This window comes from Protopterus annectens, chromosome 1.part1 (assembly GCF_019279795.1).
Source record: "Protopterus annectens isolate FY-2018-M chromosome 1.part1, PAN1.0, whole genome shotgun sequence".
Lineage (NCBI taxonomy): Eukaryota > Metazoa > Chordata > Ceratodontiformes > Protopteridae > Protopterus > Protopterus annectens.
In genome coordinates, this window is record NC_056726.1 from 1,700,770,784 (window position 1) to 1,700,790,179 (window position 19,396).

The 19,396-nt window shown below is 37.4% G+C and overlaps 1 protein-coding gene across 2 annotated transcripts in view; it reads right to left on the minus strand.

Moving 5' to 3' along the window:
- LOC122811862 (pancreatic secretory granule membrane major glycoprotein GP2-like) overlaps positions 1 to 12,381 on the minus strand; it is a 159,738-nt gene extending 147,357 nt beyond the window's left edge. For both annotated transcript variants that reach the window (XM_044083999.1, XM_044083990.1), the window contains exons 1-2: positions 12,269 to 12,381; positions 11,016 to 11,128 (exon numbers count right to left, since the gene is read on the minus strand). In XM_044083999.1, coding sequence (XP_043939934.1) covers positions 11,016 to 11,079 — 64 coding nt within the window. In that variant the 5' untranslated portion in view covers positions 11,080 to 11,128; positions 12,269 to 12,381. The remainder of the gene's footprint in view (positions 1 to 11,015; positions 11,129 to 12,268) is intronic.
- Positions 12,382 to 19,396: the final 7,015 nt, after the last annotated feature.

The following is a 19,396-nucleotide window of genomic DNA, read 5'->3' on the forward strand; positions in this document are numbered from 1 at the left end:
GGAATCTGTCTCCCAAACTGGCATTTATCCTTCATGGATGACATTAACCCCATGCAGTACAACAAATTCAAGAAAACGAACAACCCCCCAAATGGGTACTTATCTGCAATGGTAAGGACTTCAGCAAACAGGAGTAATCACTGGAATACAAAAATGCAGTAAAATGGCAGAAAACAGAAGTAGGCAAACAGACTGATGGTTAAAAATAGTGTTCAGCCTAGCAACAAAGAAGTTCTGAGGATGATATGCCTGAAAATTACCTTTATATCCAATGCTGCATGAAGAGTGCTTGGGTGACATTCAACGTACCTTAACGCAATGGTAGGATTTGGTAGACTGGCCAGACATCAGGCTTCCATGGCAGGGAATCCCATACATGGTGAATACTGCAGCAGTGAAGCCAAGGACATCTACTTCTGTGGTAAGATTTTGCACAACTGTACTTTCACCTGTCTCTGTGTGAGTTTCCTCTGGATGCTCCAGTTTCCCACCACCTCATAAAAACATGTCATTTAATTGTTTACTGTAAACTGTCCAACCAAACATTTTATTTGTCTTTTCCTTTGTGATCCTGGTTATTGCTAAATATGGTTAGGAAAGGACTAGTCCACTTATCTAGTCAACGAACAAATTTATTAAAATATTGAATTCACCCAAAAATTCTGTTCATAACAAATTATTTGTGACAGACTGGCATGATATTTAAAACTAGATAAGCTGGTATCTTGACAATTGCCAAAGTACTTCTACTCAATATTTCTTCAATGGTAATGCTATATTCTGTAGTTTTATTTATACTGGATGATTACTTAAAAAATAAATAAAAAATTATTCCAAATCAGTGTATGCACAACCCTGAAGAGAAGAAAATGATTAGTTTTATTGTCATGTCAATAATTTTTTTGCAAAGCCTGAAAAACCTCAGAGTACGTGTGTGTGTGTGTGTGTGTGTGTGTGTGTGTGTGTGTGTGTGTGTGTGTGTGTGTGTGTGTGTGTGTGTGTGTGTGTGTGTGTGTGTGTGTGTGTGTGTGTGTGTGTGTGTGTGTGTGTGTGTGTGTGTGAGAGAGAGTGTGTGTGTGTGTGTGTTGCAGTGTTCTTCCTACACCGCTAAAAACTTCACAGTTCTACAGGCTGCTTAATTTTCATTGTGGAATTTTATTTACATGTATATTAATTATTTATTGGAATACAATTGTGTTTTGAACCTTCAGCTCTTTGCCAGTGTCAGATATTTCTTCTTGGGATTTCTTAGTGTCTGTCTCGGGCAATGCTACTTTCGTTAGTTCCAATGTTTAGAAACCTCTTCACTGCATTGAAAGCTCTATTCCTAGAGAATGAGTTGCATTTATTTATTTACTTATTGATTAGATTTGAAAACCAGGTGAGTAGGCTGGTCTTACAATCCTTCTCAATTGTGCCCCAAAGCCATAGGTGTCATTACATACGACGTATGTACAGTTACATAGAAGTACATTGACGTATATAGAATTATAGATAAGGAGGGCTCACTTACTACAGCTGAATGCATACAATATCAGATAAAATCCTAATTCGATTTTCTCAAGTGCAGGTCATACCTATTTTACCTGGTAGACTTCTTCAAGAAAGCCATTAAAGCTATTGAGAAATGCAAAACAGTGTTCAGCACAATAACTCCCTTAGGCATTATAGAAACACTTACAAAATTAGGCATAAGCTCATATGTTAACTGATTGTTAACCAGCTGGTTCACTGATAAGATGCAAGAAGTTGGGATAGGGGAATTCAGCTCCATAAAGAGGCCAGTCATTAATGGAGTCTCACAGGGATCTCCTTTTTGGCATCAATTTTTATAAAGTCAAAGCAAACATCAGGGTCCTCTGGCTGACCATGTTTGCAGACAGCTACAAACTAACCATGATCATTGAATATCCTAAAGCCACAAATACCCTTTAGGAGGGCCTGACAAAGGCAAACAACTGATTAAAAAGCCATAGACTAATAGTCACTGTGAAACAAATGCATACTACTGTACCCCTTGGAAATAGAGCCACCATGCAAATTACCACATTGACAACATACCTCTAGAAGTAGACCCAGTGGTCAAGGATCCAGGAACACATGATGATAGTAAACTGACTGTTGACTACCAGGTGTCTACTGTGATGAAAAAGTCATTCTACATTTCACAACTTATAAGTAAGGAGATGTCATCCATGTACTAGGAGGTAATTGCTCTATGGTATTTGGATCTCATCAGCACAAATCATTAAGTACAACACGCTCATTGGCATATGCCTGACCAAGCATTTGCAACATCCTGAGATACCACAGAGGTTCATCTCCAAAACAATACAGGGAGCCAACAACAAGACCTATGTGGATGGTCTCAAAACCTGTCCCTGTACTCTTCTTGTACTTGTTTTCCAACGGACTGCTGCATAGTAATCTATGGCTAGCCAGTAAGGTAGCCCCTGATCCCACACTGATAGATCTGTCGCACATCTGCAAAACAAATAGCATCAGAAATACCCAATCTAAGGACCTAAACCATGTCTCTGACATAAACAGTACATGATGGAGGAACAGATATGTCTCTAAAATATTACCCCTTTCTGGAAGAGGCTTCCCCTCAATGTGAAGCAAAACTCATCCTATTGAAATATAACTTGAACAAATGGATGAGAAATCACAAATTTACCCCTGGTAACCTGTCCCTAATGTATTAGGGTAGCCTGTGGATGCCTAATATGTGCAAGCTATATCACTGACACATACCACCAATATTTTAGCAAATTTGGGGGAAGCTTGGTTAGTCTTAAAATGGCTCTTAGGCTGATAGCTTAGCAACCACCTATGAGCCTATAAAATTAAAGAAACATACAAGTTAATGTCCTTAGAAAACAAATTAGTAAAAATAAACTGTTAAAGTGTATCAATCAAAACACATACAGTGAACAGACTACTTGAATTCTACAAGTCATAAGCTTGTTTCTTAGTTCAGGAATATTTATTCATAATAACTCATGGCATAACTATTTTGTCTATAACATTTGTATTTTTATGACTCTGCTATGGGTTAATTTTATGCAGCTTCTCTTGTAGTTCAGCAAAGAGCAGAAAGTATGTGGATATGTTCAGTCTATGCGCTAAATGGGAAGAGGGTCCAAGATGTAATAGTTTGAGGGTTAGAGTGCCTTGAATTAGCTTTTTGGGACATTTATAATGACCACTTGTCTCTCTATATTATTTTAGTCTATCTTTTTATAGGATAACATAAATTACTGAATATACATCTATCACACATCTAGAGCCTTTTATGACAAAACCTCCTCAGTATTTCGTATGACCCTTAAAACCATCTAGGGAATTTTGTCAGTGTTGACAAGAGACGTATATTATTTAATTATGCATGATAGCTTGTTCCATAATCTGAGAAGGCATTGCTTTGGAAATTGTTATTTTTACATTGTGCAAGAAATTACTGAGGCACATTGAGCAGCATTGTCATATATCTGCAAGGGGTTCTCTGGTTCATTCTTTAGCTGTCCACCTTCTTGGCTGAGTCTCTATGTTCTCCCCTTGATCACATGAGTTTTCACTGGGTACAACAGTTACCTCCCAGATCCCAGAGATACAGAGTGGGTAGACGGGGATTTGAATCTACTTTGTCCAGAGGTGTGTGTGTGTGTGTGTGTGTGTGTGTGTGTGTGTGTGTGTGTGTGTGTGTGTGTGTGTGTGTGTGTGTGTGTGTGTGGAACATGTGTGATACAGAAGAAGGGCCAGGAAATTCACTTCTGTTACTTACTTTCCAATAAATTCTGTGAATGGACACAACTGCTCATAGGAGTCAGATGCAACTTAACAGCATTCAAAGGATGGAACATGTTACTAGAGCTGTTGTAAGCCATCATTGCTGAGTGTTAAAGGAACTAATTACTGTATTAAATACCTAACATGATTCACCCTTCAGGAGCTTACACAACAATGACTACAGTGAAAGAAATGTTCCACATTTTCCCATTTGTTCCACCTTATGAGAGGTAGTATTGTGTTCTACATTTTGAAGATGGAATATTGACTATTATACCATGACCCCCCCCCATTAATATTCCAAAACGTGCACGCTGATTGGCCAGCCTGCATGTTGTAAATCGACTTATAAAAAGGTCCAGTCGCCTGGACTTTTTCCATTAGTATAAGTCTTTTTTAAAACACTGTCTCGCTATGTTAAAGGAATTTAACATAGCGACACAGGTTTAAAAAAAAGCAACAGAGATCTCCGTTGCTTTTTTTAAAGCTGTCTCATTATGTTAAACTCCTTTAACATAGCGACACAGTGTGTAAAAAGCAACGGAGATCTTGCTTTCTCTGTTGCTTTTTTTTTTAAAACCTGTCTCGCTATGTTAAATGGGTTTAACATAGCGAGACAGCTTTAAAATAAGCAACGGAGATTCTCCGTTGCTTTTTTTAAAGCTGTCTCGCTATGTTAAACCCATTTAACATAGCAACAGTAAAAGGCAACGGAGATCTTGCTTTCTCCGTTGTTTTTTTCAAAACTGCCTCGCTATGTTAAATGGGTTTAACATAGCGAGACAGCCTTAAAATAAGCAACGGAGATTCTCTGTTGCTTTTTTTAAAGCTGTCTCGCTATGTTAAACCCATTTAACATAGCGAAACAGTAAAAAGCAACGGAGATCTTGCTTTCTCCGTTGCTTTTGCCCACAGCTCTGATGTACTGTGTAGGCATGCGCAGTACATCAGAAATTCCGCTGAATACCAGACAGCTGTGGAAGGGCAGCAAGGAGGCATTTTACAATGCCATTATTTAAGAAAAGTAATTTTTTTTTCTTAAATAATGTCATTGTATAATAGCAATAACCCACTTCTGGGTGTGGGTAATGCTGGATTTACCCATGGTTGGCTTTGTTTGGTCCCTCGGGATCAAACCACGCCAACCGTGGGTAAATCCAGCATTACACACACCCAGGCATGGGTTATTGCTATATTGCTGTTGTTTCTTTAATTATTTTGTTTGTGGTACTTGAATGTTATGGCTAAGTCAATCCACAGTAAACTATTTGAAAATGAAGAATCCTCAGCTTAAGAATTTAAGGATATGTAATTTTAATGATCTCAGTCATTAAAACTACAAACTCATGAAGATGTCTGCTGAGACTTGCTAATAGACAAACAACATTCAAAAAATTATAACTGTATGATTTGAAAAAAAGTGCAGATCCAAAAAGAATCAAATCTTGGAATGGGTTATTGTAACCACAGATTTCCTCTCAACTGCCCCCCCCCCCTTTTTTTCGCAGACTCCCTGATTTTGTTTCAAATGTTTATCCTATCCCTCATAATATTTTTCATTTTTTTCATGAATCACTCATGACAGCAGTCAATCAGTAATGCCACTCATTACAGTTTTAAACTTCTTATTGTTCAAAAAATTTATATTACTGCAAAACGTGTTCTATTAACCTTTTTTTTTAAATAAAACAGAGTAACATTTAATTTTTTTCCTGATTTTATTATCCCCCACCAATTATTTTATGCTCTGTCCATTATTCTAGACCAAGTAAGTTGAACAGTGTGGTGCTACCCCAAAACATACAGATTGAAATTATTTATCTTGGTGTTATTTCAGCAAACCAGAAACAGAATACTAGATGGTTCAATCTGATGCATTTGATTGGTACAGAATTTGTATCTATCAGTTCTAGTTCCTTCGAGGGGGGTGGAAAACTATCATGTTTGCTATCAGTCTCACTATCTGAACAGATTGCACTTCTGTATGTGTGTAAAAATATGTGGTTCTATTCTAACATCAGGCACTTTAATTCATTTTTTCTAGTAGTGATGCTGCAATGCAGCATAAGGGTGGCTGCTGCACTACTGAGTGTGCTATCCTGTGAATGATATGTTAAACAAAGGCCCTAACTACCTGAAGAGGTGGTAACTGCTGCACTACTGAGTGTGCTGTCCTGTGAATGATATGTTAAACAAAGGCCCTAACTACCTGAGGAGGTGGTAACTGCTGCACTACTGAGTGTGCTGTCCTGTGAATGATATGTTAAACAAAGGCCCTAACTACCTGAGGAGGTGGTAACTGCTGCACTACTGAGTGTGCTGTCCTGTGAATGATATGTTAAACAAAGGCCCTAACTACCTGAGGAGGTGGTAACTGCTGCAATACTGTGTGTGCTGTCCTGTGAATGATATGTTAAACTGAGGCCCTAACTACCTGAGGAGGTGGTAACTGCTGCACTACTGAGTGTGCTATCCTGTGAATGATATGTTAAACTGAGGCCCTAACTACCTGAGAAGGTGGTAACTGCTGCACTACTGAGTGTGCTATCCTGTGAATGATATGTTAAACAAAGGCCCTAACTACCTGAGGAGGTGGTAACTGCTGCACTACTGAGTGTGCTGTCCTGTGAATGATATGTTAAACAAAGGCCCTAACTACCTGAGAAGGTGGTAACTGCTGCACTACTGAGTGTGCTGTCCTGTGAATGATATGTTAAACTGAGGCCCTAACTACCTGAGGAGGTGGTAACTGCTGCACTACTGAGTGTGCTGTCCTGTGAATGATATGTTAAACAAAGGCCCTAACTACCTGAGGAGGTGGTAACTGCTGCACTACTGAGTGTGCTGTCCTGTGAATGATATGTTAAACTGAGGCCCTAACTACCTGAGGAGGTGGTAACTGCTGCACTACTGAGTGTGCTGTCCTGTGAATGATATGTTAAACAAAGGCCCTAACTACCTGAGGAGGTGGTAACTGCTGCACTACTGAGTGTGCTGTCCTGTGAATGATATGTTAAACACAGGCCCTAACTACCTGAGGAGGTGGTAACTGCTGCACTACTGAGTGTGCTGTCCTGTGAATGATATGTTAAACTGAGGCCCTAACTACCTGAGGAGGTGGTAACTGCTGCACTACTGAGTGTGCTATCCTGTGAATGATATGTTAAACTGAGGCCCTAACTACCTGAGGAGGTGGTAACTGCTGCACTACTGAGTGTGCTGTCCTGTGAATGATATGTTAAACAAAGGCCCTAACTACCTGAGAAGGTGGTAACTGCTGCACTACTGAGTGTGCTGTCCTGTGAATGATATGTTAAACTGAGGCCCTAACTACCTGAGGAGGTGGTAACTGCTGCACTACTGAGTGTGCTGTCCTGTGAATGATATGTTAAACACAGGCCCTAACTACCTGAGGAGGTGGTAACTGCTGCACTACTGAGTGTGCTGTCCTGTGAATGATATGTTAAACAAAGGCCCTAACTACCTGAGGAGGTGGTAACTGCTGCACTACTGAGTGTGCTGTCCTGTGAATGATATGTTAAACTGAGGCCCTAACTACCTGAGGAGGTGGTAACTGCTGCACTACTGAGTGTGCTGTCCTGTGAATGATATGTTAAACTGAGGCCCTAACTACCTGAGGAGGTGGTAACTGCTGCACTACTGAGTGTGCTGTCCTGTGAATGATATGTTAAACACAGGCCCTAACTACCTGAGGAGGTGGTAACTGCTGCACTACTGAGTCTGCTGTCCTGTGAATAATATGTTAAACAAAGGCCCTAACTACCTGAGAAGGTGGTAACTGCTGCACTACTGAGTGTGCTGTCCTGTGAATGATATGTTAAAGAAAGATCACAACTATCCAAGAAGGTGGTAACTCAGGTTAATGTAAAAGATCCCACATACTTTTCAAAAAGAGTAAGGAAAGTTCCTTGGTATCCTGGCAAATGTCTCTATTCAGTATGAATACTACCTTCAATAGAGGCTATTGGCCTGGTAGGGTTAAATCTGTCAACACAAAGTATAAATAAATAAATAAGTAGTAGTTACTGTTATATCTCAGTTATTATGTTATATTTTTGCAATCTTGACTATATTAATGCATTAGAATAATTGTTTATGGTTATTATACATCAGTAGTCTTTCCACTGTAAAGTGCTCTTGAAGTTTTTTTTTCCCCAGAATTCACTTCAAGACCCCTTTATACAAGTCATGCTAGACATTAGGAAATCTTTGTTTTTTTTTTTTTTAATTTTCGTGTACATAGACTGGCAGTAGTGTGAGTTCAAACATCTTGAGTAGCTTCTGGAACCTTATTTTCATTTTTACTTTTTTTTTACTAGAATTACACTGATTTGAGTTTTCAGAGCAGCCCTTAATATTAACAGTAGTTGTAAATGCTAACAAAATAAGCCAGCTGAACTGCATATTTTAAGGCTTCCAATTTTCATTTCATGTGCTGACAGTCTCTATTTCCCACCTGCTTCCTGTGGTGTCACTACAATCATTGTAATCCAGGAACTGTTATTGACCACTTCTGCTTCTACTTTAAAGAACTTTTAACAGGCATTTAAACGACTTTGATATTCACCAGTGTTTGCACTTTCCAGTGGGAGCATTTTATATTCAATTAATTTTACCAGGTTTAGCTTATCAATTAGATCTACTAGTGCAGCATTATTTTGAAAATTAACTGTACAATGTGAATATTGTTCTTTTTTTGTATTTTTCAAGTTGTTTGTTCAAAAAATTTTAATAAGTTAAAAAAAACAGTACCTTCCCTTCATGTATTCTTCCTGATCAAGAAATAAAATGACTGTAGGAGGTATATAATCACGTGTTCCATTTCTGTACAAAATAAACATTTAAAAATAAAGGGACTGTAACTATCACTGTTAAAATGAACCCAATTCTTTTGAGAAGAGGAGCAAATACTGCCACTGCCCATAGTCACGATTGAGCCTTGCCACAAAAAATAGTTACCAAAAAGCAGGTAAATGCATGTGTAAATCGTGTAGTTACAAAATGGCTCTATTTATTCCAAACTGTGAGTTATATTTTATGTTTGAATATTTCTTTGGTCCAGTTAATTTGTCTTCAATCCACTTTCTGGAATCCCCTCATTTTATCTTACTGCTTGCACATTTTTTAAATGTTCATTATTTGGATATCACTGCATGCTATGGAATTGTAATAGGTAGGCATTGCTTATTGTAGAAATTGAAAAATTTTATAGAGTTTGAACACTGAGAAAACCAGAATTAGCAATGATTCCATTTTATTAAATTAAAAAGCCACTGTTAATAAATTCATCCCATTTACTTACTGCTGCAAATGTCTGTTAAAAAAAGAAAAGAAAACAGACCACTGGGTTTATTCTCAGGCTTGACTTTTGTGTATGAATCAATAGTAAGTAGTTATTCATTAAACGCATATTTTCAGTATTGGTAGGATTTTCTTAAACTTATATTGATTTTTTCAAAACAAAAAATATAGTAATTCAGCGGAGCCCCTTTTTTCATGTCTTGGAGTGAGCTTTATAGTATGAGAGAAATTTTGATCAAAATACTTGAAAAAATCTTCCGTTTTTTCATTGTTCGCATGCCATGGGGTCCTTAATAACCAATGAATTTTCTAAAAACACTTGCAAATGGAAACTTGGGTTACTGCCAAATCAGAAAAATGACATGTCAAAAGTGCTGCACCTCTGACATGTTGCACTGTACTGTTGGTAATGAAGCTTTTACCTCAGAATGTATGAAGACGAAAAACAACAGATTTCTGCTCTGTGATTACCTGACCTTGAACAGCTAGCATGGAATACAAATATCAAAACAATGAGGTAATTATAAAGAGCGTTTACTGTTTCCGAGAACATTACAGATTTGTTTATATTAAGACAACTCCCAGACATATGTCATCAACAGTGTCTTATTAAATGTACAGCACATTGAATAAAAAAGGCATCACAAGTACTTCAGTCAATCATTCCCACAGATTAATTGTAGCTCTTCCCTATACAAACACGTCTGTGTTCTCCTTTCCTCTATGACCATGCAATGCTGGTATATCCAAACAGAATGGGTTATGAGGAAAGCAGTGCCCCCATGCTGAGGTGCAGTGGACATGCTGAAAGTGCTTATGTTTAGCATGTTTAGCACTATGCAATGTGTCCATTATCAGCACACACGGCAAGACACTGAATGGGTTTATCTTGCAACAGATTAAACCCAAAGAAGCTGTGTGTGACAAGTTCCTTGCTGTCAAAACAGAGCAGTTCTGCAGATTTCTGTCTCTCATTACTGTGAAGCTTCTTCAATGAATTCTAAAAAGCAATCATTAGATGGCTTTGATGACTGTTTGCTGCACACTTGTGCAAGCTTATTGAAAATCCAAGTTCTGAAAGTAGACCTAGAATATCAGTGTGTTAACATAGAGGTCAGTCAGTCTTTTCTGAATTTCAGTTTCATATTATTATTATTATTTTTCTGTAATGCTGCATAGCTAGTAATAAATACAGCCTTAGTTTTAAAATACAGCATAGCACTGTGAGACTGTTTAGTGTGTAGCAATAGCTCAGTTATAGGAAGCAGAAGTGCCAGAGTCATGTTTCACTTAACAGTTCACTCTGAAAGTCATTTTTCTCTTAAAAAATGCTACAACAGGAAAAAGCATAAACTATGTGATACTGTTTTGCAACCCCATGAATGTTATTAGTTGCAAAAGGCTCTCCCTCACTCTCCCTTTCTCTTTCACTGTCTCTCTGAGAAGCTGAAGCATTCCTTAATCTCCAATATGCCGTGGTTTCTAATCTCCAATCTCTAATCTTATTCCATAATGTCAAAAGTCCTGTAGCAAGAGAAAATTTATGCAGTTGAAAAAATAAGTATTTTCTGACATATTAATCTAGTCATTTTGCTTTTAAATAACTAAAACGTATCCATAATTTTCCTTTATGTTTCTTTAGTTCAGTCTGGATTTTTTTCCAAGTAGGCATGTTTCAAAGAAAATACTAGGGTCAATAAGGAATTGCCTTAAAATACCACAGTACAAGCTATTTTAGAAAGCTTCATACTTTGGCAATTTCATTTGCAGTTTGTCTTCTTTATAAAAGAAAATAATATTTTTGTATGTATGTATGTACCTCAGTTTTGTTGAATGTATATAGCTAATTATAAATTTAGCATATTAAATAGAACATTATATGATATTTCATCTTTTCTTACCTTTTCCTATTATTCCAAAGGTTATGATTAACGCAAGGAATGGACTCATGTTGTTTAATCCCATTTGTCCACTTAGATATTCTTCAAACTGGCTTAAATGCCTTTTTTTACTTCTGCACAAACAACACAAATCATGGAATATGAAATTAATATAGCAGCACCTCTGGCTTTTTTTTCACAAAAGCTTAATGATGACTTTTAGTAAATAAGCAACGGCATTAAAAGTGACTTTAATGATGTAGTACTGAAGGAATGCATACTGGACATGGTTGCCAAACATAAAGCCATGAACCACCACTAATTTACAAACAGTTAAAAATCAAGGAAGCTGACAAGTTTAGAATTGTATGAAACAATTCTGATGACAAACATAAGGACACCTTTTTAACAAATCAGACAGTAGTTTTACAATACTATCTATGCAGGTAAACAAAATGTTATAAAAAGAGAGGAATTTAACTGAATTAAGTCAGTAAATATCAAAGTTATATACTAAATTTCAAAAATGCATGTTATTAAATGATAGCTATTTTTTGTCAAACAGTCTCTGTCATTTAATACAGGTTTACATCTCTGTAACTGTAACATCTGCTTCTGCTCTGTAGACCACTTAACTAGATTAATGGTTATAACTGTATGTGAACTGAGCTCAAATATCATAAAATATCCTGAAGGCTGGCAATAGAAAGGCCCTGCTTTTAACAGTGATTAACATTGCTGCAAAAGATCATTGCAGAAGTAAAACTAGTTAATCATCTTGCCACAAAAGTAATATGTTGCAGCACCCCAGCTCACATATATATGATATAATAATAACATGATATAATAAATCAACATAATCCTAAGTCATCAAAACCTCCCCAGAATCCAAGTACTGTTGCAGAGCCTATACATGCTTTAAACAAATGTACTGAAATCTGTATGTGGTCTGATATTACACACATCACTCTAGCTGTAGCAGTCCCTCTGAAAAGATGTCCTTTCCTAAAGATCCATCACTCTTTAAGCAGTCATCACATGGTTCCAATTCTGTATGCCAGAATTTATATATATCCATCCATTTATCTATCTATAAAGATAGATATATGAATATATATGTATACATATATAAATGTATATAAATTTAACTAAGTAACAACATTAATGACATTTCAGCATTTGTTAAATATCACAAATTGATGTTCAAGATATTTGAGCTGAATATTATAATAATTAATAATTGATTAAATCCTGATTTTGTCAGAAATGCTTACCTCCCAGGTTCTGCAAAGAGTTCTTAATGACTAAAAAATGCCCAGTTTAAATGTGTTTATATATATGTGAGTGTGTGTGTTTACATAAGTAATGAAGTTATCAGCTGACGTTAGAGGTGTTCACCAATTAAAAGATCAAATAGAGCATAATGGTGTACAGCGCCCTTAGTTTTCTTAATCCAAATGGAAAGGGCATGAATAGTATACTTCCTGTTTCAGCTTGCCCAATCCTTCAATTAATTGGAATGTTAAAAGGTTTCAGCTCCACCCAAAAGGAATGATAGAATGATTCTAACTTATAATGAGCTCTGCGTATTTGTATTCCGTTTTAAAAAGCTCCCTTTTCCTATGTAACCTTCTATTCTGTCACATACGAAACAGGTATCCTCTTGAGGGGTTTTCATGCAGCAAACAGTGTTGAGGACATAAGCACTCCAATACATCTGCAGGCTTGCAGGTAGAATTATGTTAGGTGTGTCTGCATTTTTGTTTTTAGGGACTTTTTCAGTAATGATATTTACACAAATTTTACTGGAGACATTCTAAAATCCTGTATGAGATCATGACGGCTGCACATGAGAGCACACACACACACACACACACACACACACACACACACACACACACACACACACACACACACACACACACACACACACACACAAAAACAGACATACACTGACTCAGATACATGGATACATACACATGCATGCATACACATATACATACACAGATACACAAACACTTTTAGATACACACACGGATGCACAGATACATACATGTTCACACACACACACACACACACACACACACACACACACACACACACACACACACACACACACACATCAAACCACACAATTGCTTATCTATTTTTTTCTTAAAAATCAAAAATGATAACTTACATCTGCCCCATGGATTCTTGAACGGTCTTACTGCTCTTGATATTATCAACTTTCCAGGAAGGTTGTTCTTGAAATCAAAGACACATATGAGTAAAAACAATAAGTAAATAATCATTGATAACCTTTATAGCTTTAGATGGTGCCCTGTTATTCATTTACATCTGGTTTTTGACAATATTTACTTACTTGTACTCTAGATTTACTTGAAGATCTTAAATGTAAAAAATCCAAATGTAAAATAAATATTTATATTGCTGGCCTCTGTCCCCATCATCAGGTCTGCCCTTGTTAAACCATTCCTGTGTCCATTTAGCTTCTGATGCAGACCATGAAGCATCTGAACTGCCCATCTCCATACTACCTCTGTCAAGTGACTAGTGAATTCTGTTTTTTAGAGATGCACACAGTCCTCCATACAGAATGTTACCAACTGTCTGCCTGCAAGAATAGTCTCATATTTTCTGCTGGACAGTTCTCTACCCACATTTGCTAGTGCTTTATGTACCTCATTTACCACTTTGTCACATTGCTTATTTACTTTTACATCTCCTGATATGCAGACCTTCATGTCCCTTTCTACTTTTGTTGCTAATGGTGGCTTATCTCCACTTGGGTGCATGTTTTCTTCACAGCTGAGTTATGTTCAATGCTTGTCATTGAATGTAAGCTGCTATGTTTTAAACAATTCCACTTATTATTGCAAATAACCTTCCAAACTCTTTGCACCTTCCTGTGAGATATAGGTTCATAGGTAAATACAAGACACAAATTACCCTCTTAACCCCCCCCCCAAAAAACATTTTGGAAAGAAGTTGACCTTCTTACAGAAAAAAAAGACCTCATAACACCCTCTCTTCAAAGACTATTCAATGTGGCACAACAAAACTTTCTCCAAAGGCTTTACATAAAGAATTTACCACTCTCCCATCAATAAACTCCACACTTCCCACTGACCTCACATTTCCTGCTCCTTCAACATTCATCCCCCTCTTCTACTTCAAATGCACACATCCCCCAAAAAGTCTCTAAACTACATTTAAATATATCCACTGGCACTTCCCTGGATTTGACAACATAAACCCCTGGTTAATATGTCACTGCAAAGATCAACTAAGTCTTCATCTCACCCACATATGTAATTTGTCTCACCCAAAACATAATGCCACAGATTTGGAAAACTGCTCTAATTAAACCCTCCTAATGCAAACAATCCCAAAAGATACCTCTAATTTCTATCCTCCCAATTGTGGGCAACTTCTAGAGAGGATACTCCACACTGAGCACTCTCAGTATATCCATCAGTACTGCCTGCTGTCCTCCAAACAGCATAGATTCTGGCCTGGATAAAGTACAATGACAGCACCTTGGTCCCTAACTGATGACAGCCTGCTAAAGTCTGATAGCAGCTTCCTTATAGATGCCCTATTTATGGGGATGAGAAAGGCATTTGACCTCACTGACCACTATCTTTCCCAGAACAACATAAGTGAAATTGTTATCAATCCAGATGCCACTCTCTGGTTTAGAAAATTCATCACTAACAGACACTTCACAGGTAAAAATAGGATCTTCTAAATCAGAACCTGACCTATTACCAAAGGTGTACTGCAAGGATCTATTCTTGCTCCCTTCTTCTTTTCCATATTCATTAACACACTACCTTGTGACTTCCCCAATCTCCCACTCATCCTCTCTAATCAGATCACCAACATTCAACTTCTTCATCCAAACCAAATGCTCTTGCCTTAACACAGAACATACCCCCTAACACACTATCCCTATCTCCTTTCCAAGTTTCTTCTCCTCTTTCAGATTTACTGAAGACTGATCCACTTAACTAGTGTATGTATATTGTACAGTACATTTTGCTTGTTCACTAGAATTTTTTTATGAAACAAATCTGAACTACTCTGCGATTGCTTACATTCTTGTATTTTCTGCATTTGAAATGTTTGGTATCATATAACAAAACCTTCTAAAACGACACTGATTAATCATTACATCAATTCCTTTAGGAAACTTATCAATGCAAACATAGATCTAAAACTTTGGTTTGACCTTTTAACCCCATTTACCATCACTAAGAACTTTCCTCACAAAATAAATAGGGAAACAATAACCTCCTGGGAACAAAATAGATTCTTATGCTGGTTTCAATGTGTAAATAAATTAAATGTTTTAGATATACATATGAAAAAAAAACTGCTTACAATATTCAAACAAATTCACCTCGTAGCCAATATCCTCCAACCACAAAGGCACAGTTTATTGTCATAATACAAAAAAACAACAAAATGTTAAGCGCTTTCGTCAGTTGACTTCATCAGAACCTGATGAAGTCAACTGACGAAAGCGCTTAACATTTTGTTGTTTTTTTGTATTGTGACAATAAACTGTGTCTTTGTGGTTGGAGGATATTGGCTATGAGGTGAATTTGTTTGGATATTTTGGCTGAGTTTCACCTGTTCTGGCACCGTTTTCTGGTCTGCTTACAATATTCCAACACAGGACTGGTTAACCTTACAAAGCATTCTAATGTACACTCAAGTTTAATTGGCCCTAGGCGTGAGTGCGTGCATGTGTGTTCCTTCCGAGGAAGGTTGGGTGCCGTGCTGGCAACACGACACCATAAAAACTTCACTGCCAATCATAAGTGGACAGATGATCCACTGTGGTGACCTCTAACCGGGAAAAGCCGAAAGAAGAAGAAGAAGAAGAAGGTAAATACAAGATTAATGACCCCAGGGGACCTTATTAAGCCTAGACATGCTTCCTTAAGGTAAGAATCAAACCCTGAACTTTGTGTTTAAAAGGTAAGAACTTTAACCACTATGCTAACCTCAAATGCCTTTTGCAAATCTCTGTCAGCATTGTATTTTCTTTTTCTTCAAGACCTTTTGCAATGTATGTTATGTAAACATAGCAAAGTACCAACATAGTGACTACTGTGTTACACCACTGGTAATTATCCAGTCATCTGAAAGTTAGACTCACTGTGATCTTGTGGTTCCTTTCTCCTAGCCGAGATTGTACACATTCAAATAAGATGCAGTAATGATTTTCTTAACTGTTCATTACATTTTGTGCAATACTATGCATGTTGTTTTGCTGAATTATAAGGATGCCACGTATAGAGTGCATTTCAGTTCTAATGCCTGGGTTACCTAATCAAGGAATTGCAAATAAGGACTACATGTAATGAAACTAGATGTGATTGAAAATGCACACAGAGCACTTAATAAAAACTCCCTCGTTTACCAAAGATCAACAAAGAGTGGAGCCTCTGGTACTAAAGGCCTCCGATGTAAAATAAGACAAACGAAAAACTAAATGCATGACAATAACAACATAAGATGTATAGTAATAAAAAAAAACTGTTAAAATGGCAAAGAAATAGTAGTGGGAACAATAGTAAAAAAATGCAACTATAAAAATTCTTGATATCTAATTAAAACAGACTTCTCCACTGAGACCTGATAATTTTTTATTTTTTTTATTTTAACATTTGTTAAACAGGAAAGTCCGACTTGGAATGAAGCCAATTTTCAGTAGAGGCCTTAGGAGAAACACTCCAGATGCATGTCTTTGAAAGTGGGAGGAAACTGAAGCACACACAAACACAGGGTGGACATGCAGACTCTGCACAGAAGGCACTCTAGCCAAAAATCGAACCAGCGAACCTCTTGCTGTGAGGCAAAAATGCTACTGCTGCACCACTGCACCATGCAGTATAACTAAATATTGACTAAACAGTTGCTATTTTTGTGCAATGCAAATGTATTACTAAAGCAATAATCGACAAAGTGGTGTGGTATATTGAAGATTTACCCATGGTTGGTGTGGTTTAATCACGAGGGCGAAGCCCAAGTGATTAAATAAAGCCAACCGTGGATAAATTTCAATATACCACAACCATGGAGTTGGTTATTGCTATTATGCAATGACATTATTTAAGAAAAAAATACTTACTTTTCTTAAATAATGTCTTTGTATAATGGTGCATTACTGTTCTTCCACTGGTTGTGGTACACTGCTTCCCTGTTTTGATGTACTGAGCATGCATATGGGACTTGCGTCCCATGCATACCCAATGCATCAATGCTTTGAAACGGAAGCAACAGAGAAAAGAAAGTCTCCATTTCTCTGTTTTTTTTCTTTTTTTTATTTTATTTGTTAACAAAAGATGTTTTTGAGCACTTTATACCAACAGAAAAAAGTCCGGGCGACCGGACCTTTTTCCGTTGGTATATTGTGGGATTTACAACGGGCACGCTGGCCAATCAGCGTGCACGTTTTGTAATATTAATGGGGGGTTATTGTATAATAGAAAATAGAAAACGGCATATTATGATTTACCTGTTGCATTATCTTAAACTTAAAACCAAAGTATCAGACAGATGATTATTTAAACTGCTTTGCTACAGTACTACAGCAGCACTTACCCCTAACTTTGCTCTTCTTTCTGGAAAGCTTTTATAAATAAATTGACATATATATATATATATATATATATATATATATATATATATATATATATATATATATATATATATATATGTATATTGTTTAAACTGGCTCACAGAAAATACAGTTGTGTAAAATCTTACCATAACAGTAGATGACGTCTCTACACTGTTGCAGTATTCTTTACAGAAGTGATGTCCCACTATTGGCAGCCTGTCACTTTAACAGTATAAATAAAGTTAAAAGAAATCTTGTTTGTGCTGCATGTCACATTTATGCTCCCCACACAGACTGTAGGACATAAAACAGACATATGGATGGAACTACCTAGAACTGATTTGCCCCAGAAAAGAACAGTTATCAAAAGGCAAAGGAGCCCATGCACACAAAGAAGGAAAAAAGCATAATAAACATTAGGGGGGTTGAAGTAGGGAGCGAATACTGCAACAGTGAAGAGAAGGATTTCTACTGTTATGGTAAGATTTTACACAACTATACTATGGCCTTCCATATCACTGTTGCAGTATTCATTACAGAAGAGAGAGTAAAAAAGCTTAAGAAATAGAATGGGAGGTGAAAGGCTGACAAAACCTGCTCTCGCCCTAGAAACCATATTCAACTTATAATGCTTCGTAAATGTATGCACTGAAGACCAAGAAGCAGCTTCAAGGATGGAATTGGTGTTCAATCCCTTGAAGAAGGCACCGAAAGAGACAACATCCCTGCTGGAATGAGCTCTAACAGAAGCAGGCAGAGATTTGCCATGAAAAGATTAACAAAAGTAAATGGTCTTAGATATCCAGGTGGAGATGGTTTGCTTAGAAGCAGCCAAATCCAAAGACCTGGGATGAAAGGAAACAAAAATCTGATCAGACTTACAAATAATATTAGTTTTATCCAAACAGCACCTGAGCTGTCTGTGCAAATCCAAGGTATGCAGGACCCTCTCCCTTGCTGACTGAGGAGAAGGGAAAGAGGAAGGGTGATGTACCGACAGCTTTATGATAACTCATTGACTACCTTGGGTATAAATGAAGGATTAGTATGAAGACACACCCTGTCCCTGTGAAAAATCAAAAAAAGGAGGAATGGTCATAAGGGCCTGGAGCTCAACAACCCTCGGAGCAGAAGTAAGATCCAGCAACAAAAACAGTCTTCAGGTTACAATGTTGCAAAAAAGTGGAATCTACAGGTTCAAAAGTAGCCTGAGTAAATTTTTAAAAAACAAAATTAAGGTGCTGAGGAGGAGGAGTACACTTTCTTGGAGGTCTAATATGCAGGCTGCCTCTAAGAAATTGCTTGACCTCTAAACGAGAAGTCTAAGGAGGACTCAAGAGCAAACAAGCAGAAATGGGTGACAAATGGCCCTCGCAGATGAATAGGCTAAGTCAGACTGGAGCAACTCACACAAATAAGAAAGGACCAGAGGAAACCCCATTGCAAAACAGTCCTGGTTACGAGCATGACAGCAGACTGAAAATTTCCTCCATTTGAACATGTAAGTTTTTCCTTGCTTCCTGTAAATCCCTGAGCACATCCTCCGAAAACAGGTGCCTGAAAGGAATCAAAACCCACAGTGTCAGTTGCAAACTAGACAAGAGGGGGGTAGATGAGAGACCCCCTATCCTATATGGGGAAATCCAACTGGTGAGTAACTTGTGATGATTGCCCCTGGCCAGATTAATTAAGAGGGAGGCGCCAGTGCTGTCTCAGTGAAAGGGAGTCACTAGCAAGATTTCTGAGGAGTCCAGCTGAATCT